Raw genomic sequence first — 4372 nt, 5'->3', positions numbered from 1 at the left:
CACCTCTCCCTAATGGGACTGAACCCGAGGCCAGCGTTTGCTTCAGGATTTGCTTTTCTCTAAAAGGCTTTGAAGCTGGGGCCAATCCACCAGTTCCCCTGTTCGGGGGGCAGGTGTCCAATGGCCCCCCGCGAGCAATTTCATGCCACCCATCCCCACCCCTGCCCCCGCCCCCACCTGAAGCTGCTGCCGTCCCATTCACAGTCCTGCGTCTTTGCAGCACTGGCTTGGACAGGAGCCTGATCCAGTGCCAGCGTGCCACCCCTTGGCAAAGCTCCTGGTCCGCTCACACCACTTTTCGCCAGCCAATGTCCTATAGGGTTGCAACCAACTCCCTGCACGCTGGCCCAGGGAGGTTCCTGGTAATCATCCTGCTTCCCTCTCCCTCCCCTGGGAACCACTCAGACCGCAGTGGACATTCCTAAACTTCTGTGGACTCACAGCAGATTCTCTGCAAGAGATTTCCTCAAGGGCTGGATTCCACAAGCCCTTCTGTCCTGCTGCGGGCCTCAGGCAGTGTTTCCGCCAAGCTTTCCCTAAAGACACAAACAGGCAGGCCCTTCCCACACGGGCCTCAGGGAGCCTTCTGCTGGGCAGAGCGCCCCTGCCAGGGGAAGCCAGGCTCGTTAAGTGGGAAGCCTGTGGGGCCTGCGGAAGACAGCGGCCCTGAGGCTGTCTCCACCGCCAGTTGGTGCCACCAAGCCTTCGGGAGGGAGTGGCCATCCCCACTGGGGTTGGGAAATGGAGACAGAGGTTACAGTGGGCAGCTGCAGCCCTGTAAGAACCACGGAGTTCCTTCAGTGGCAAAGACCAGAGCCCCAGGGCAGAGCCGAGCTGCCGTAGCCATGGGACCTGCTCTCCTGGCCCTCTCCTTCCTGTGGACCATGGCCTTGACTGAGGACACCTGTCCAGGTGAGTCAGCCCCCCGGGGGGTAGGACCTTAGAGCGATCACACTCCGGGAAGCTGACAGCGGCCACCTGCTGACCACTCACAGCACGCCAGGCCCGGTACTATGCCCTTTGTGAAGGTTCCTGCCTTATTTTCTCAACAGCTTGTTTTAAGCCTCACCCTTTAAAGACGAGACAGAGGCTCAAAGAAACAGATGCAGCCTAACACGGGGGTTAGGAACAGGGCCCTGGGGCCAAACGGGCCAGGTCCCAAATTCAGAGCATGCAGCAGGGCCGTCTCCCCGGGGCCGAATCCTCCTCCGCAGAAGGGCCGTCGTGAGAGCCTCACCAGCTGTGTGAGGAGGCAGCGGGCGTACAGGGCGCTGGCGGGCAGTGGGCCTAGTCAGAGTCTGTGCCACGATCAGTGTCACTGGAAGACCACCCAGCTGGACGTGGCCAGCAAAGTCAAGCCCCAGCTCTGCAGGGAATTTGGCCTGGGATGTGCCTGGCACTGGGACAGGTGGTCCCCACTGTGTCCCTGACGTAGCCCAGTGAGGCCGATGTGACACCTAGGCTCCAGACCTTCCCTGGGCTCCTGGGGGCACTCAGGGGTTTCCCAGCAGCTCCACCTTCTGGGGGAGGCTCTGGCCCCCCTGCATCGCGGCCATGCTGGAGTACGTTGCTCTGAACTCAGAACCAGGGATGGCTTCCAAAAACCCTAGTGGGCACCATGGTCTGAGCCTGCTCGTGGTGGACCAGGGGCCAGGGTAATGGTGGGTCCCATGGAGAAAGGCCCCGAGTGGGGCTAGGAAGAAAACACACACTACAGAGGCCCTTTCACTGATTATATTATGGGTGAGTTAACTTTTTCCCCCAAACATGTCTTATTTTCTAGATTATCCTACATTATTAAGTATTCTTTTTTTAATGAGAAAAATTAAGCAAATAAAAAAAGTGGTCTACACTTGCTCTGACCAGTGAGCCAGGGGTGAGGACAGACAAAAAAAAAAAATCCACCAAGCAGTGGCAGCTGCCATGTCTCTGGTGAGAGCACCGCTCCGTTCCACGGTCTCTTAGAGCACCCTTAGCAGGGCGTATTTATTTCATAATCAACAAAACGAAAAATATTTTTTCAAAGAAGTAAACAACCTTGGTTTGGCTGCAGCTGTGCCACACCTGGCTGTGTCCTTGGACCCCACACTGCCCCTCTCCAGAGGACCTAGAAGGCCCCTTCCAGCCCAGTAATTCTACAACCACATTCCCAAGGTCTGGGAGGGAAAATGCTTTGTCAGCCCCAATTCCCCAAGTTTCTTAGAAATATTGGTGGTCATTAGTTATTGAAAGTGCCCGCTGTTTATTAAGCTCTTTCTAAATGCCATAAATTACAATAATAGATTTAAAATGCACATTCTTTAACCAAATCCTGGCCACAACCTTGTTATTATCCCCACTTGGCAGCCCAGGGCACAAAGCTCAGAGGAGTTAAGTGACCTGCCACAGGACACACAGCACTGAGGACATGGGCCTCCCCTAGATCGGGGTGGCCTCCAATGCCAGGTCTCTGCCTCTCATCACCTCTCCGCCTCACCAGTGCCCGAGGGGTGAGGACAGACCAAGGCCCCAGCGGAGCAGATCCAGGCTCCCTGGAACTTCATGGAGAATGCCCAATTTTTCCCTCTGAGCAGGTGATTCTCTGACATACCGCAACAACTACCCCTTCTCCACCAAAGACCAAGACAACGACCGAGATGCTAAAAACTGTGCCGTGCACTATCAGGGAGCCTGGTGGTATGCCAGCTGTCACCTGTCACACCCGAATGGTGTCTACCTCAGGGGGGCCCATGACAGCTTTGCAAACGGCATCAACTGGAAGTCGGGGAAAGGGAACAACTACAGCTACAAGGTGTCGGAGATGAAGGTGCGGCCCACCTAGCCCGGCGCTGAGGTCAGAGGGTCTCTCCACACACCCTGGCTGGAGAAGCGCATCCCTCAGCCCTCACCAAGAGGGCAATGTGGGGATCGTGGCCCCCATCCTCATGGGAAGAGGGAGCTCCCACCAGTCCCTTGTAGGCATGGCCCGCAGAGCTTTGCACCCAGTGCCAGCATCCAGCCCCCTGCCTCCCATCTGCAAGGCTAGGCGAAGCCCCAGCGTGCCTCCCTCACCGCAGCCATCAGTGCTTGCTTGCTTCACAGACAATCGTGGGATGCCATGGCCATTTGCCCTGCCCTGACCAGTGACCACACCACTGTGCTGCTCATCCGTCCTTGCTTCCCTGTGATTTGGCCCTATGGGTGGATCAGATGCCCTAGGGCTGAGGGAGTTCCCCACTGGCTAAGACAAAGCAGGGCCACCGTGCCTGTTTGTGAATAAAGTTTTATCGGCACAGCCATGCCCATGGCTTCCATATTGTCTCTGGTTGGTTTCTATCATCCCTGGAAGCTTCCAAGTGCCAGGCAGAATAGAGTAGTTCGGACGGAGACCGTATGACTCGCAACTCCTAAATTGTGTATTAATCAGTCCTTTACAGAGAGTGTTTGCCGATCTCTGCACTCAGAGCCACCTGACCCCAGCCGCCTGGCCCCTGCTCTGCCCACTCGGCCCCCGTGCCGGGGCTTCCTGCCACCTGCCTCCTAGGGTCCCCCGGGACTCATGCATGAGACCCTCACACGTTGTACCAAAGGTGACTGTGTGCACGTGAATCCCTCATCAAGAACGAAGCAAAGATTTGAAGGGGGCGAGTGGGTGAGACGGATCTGGGCCCATGGGAGAGGGAAAGGTCCTCCTCCCTCAAGCGCTTCCTCTTGGAATTAGCCAGAAAGCTGAGCCCACAAAACCGTGGATTGCATAAGGCTTGACAACACCTGTTTTCCTTCTGGTCAGCCAAGTGGGCCCTCTCCTGGGACCAGCTGACCTGAGCCCAGACCCCGCAGAGGGTGGAGGGTTCTCCCCAGCCTCGGTCTCTCTCTCCCGGAGAGGGCTCAGACCCCTGCAGGCTCCCTTCCCCGCCTCTGGAAATCAGGGCCCTCCCTAGGCCTCTGGCTTTGCTTTTGCTTCTGTTAGTCTCTCCGAGGCTTCCTTCTGCCTTTTCTCTGCTCGATTCAACTCTCCAGGTGGAAATGCTGGCAGGCCCAGTGCGGCTGCTTCACAGATGACTCTTCTCAACCTGTGACCTGCAGGGACCCATAAGCCTCTAGCAGAGGCCTCCGAGGGGCTGAGGCTCACAGGAGAGGGTGTGGGGAGCATGGAGGAGCCTTGGCTCCTGCCCTCAGGTGCTCCTGATGCAGGTGAGGGCTACGTGATCACAGAACAGGCCCCTCAGGTGGGCGCTGCACTGTTCCCGAGCTCCCACTGTCTGCAAGCACCCATAGCCAGCATAAGGGGGACAGATGGCTGCAGGAGGGGGGGCCCACAAATTCCTGTTGTTAGGGGGCTTCATTCACATGGGGTGGGTTTGCCCCAGGCCTGAGAGGATGAATCGGATCT

At 57.3% G+C, this 4372-nt stretch overlaps 1 protein-coding gene across 1 annotated transcript; it reads left to right on the top strand.

The window, feature by feature from the left end:
* Nucleotides 1–617: 617 nt before the first annotated feature.
* LOC107976814 (ficolin-2-like) lies at nucleotides 618–2915 on the top strand. Its single transcript, XM_016962044.4, has 2 exons — nucleotides 618–912; nucleotides 2574–2915. Exons 1-2 carry the CDS (start codon nucleotides 846–848, stop codon nucleotides 2819–2821), a joined length of 315 nt encoding a protein of 104 aa, XP_016817533.1. The 5' UTR covers nucleotides 618–845; the 3' UTR covers nucleotides 2822–2915.
* Nucleotides 2916–4372: the final 1457 nt, after the last annotated feature.

The sequence above is a fragment of the Pan troglodytes genome, chromosome 11 (assembly GCF_028858775.2).
Source record: "Pan troglodytes isolate AG18354 chromosome 11, NHGRI_mPanTro3-v2.0_pri, whole genome shotgun sequence".
Lineage (NCBI taxonomy): Eukaryota > Metazoa > Chordata > Mammalia > Primates > Hominidae > Pan > Pan troglodytes.
This window is presented reverse-complemented; position numbering and strand designations above follow the sequence as displayed.

Bases quoted from the DNA above. Each gene is read 5' to 3' on its own strand.
- LOC107976814 (XM_016962044.4), top strand. From the start codon at position 846: ATGGGACCTGCTCTCCTGGCCCTCTCCTTCCTGTGGACCATGGCCTTG. The intron at 913-2,573 runs GTGAGTCAGCCC...CCCTCTGAGCAG, and splicing joins GACTGAGGACACCTGTCCAG to GTGATTCTCTGACATACCGC.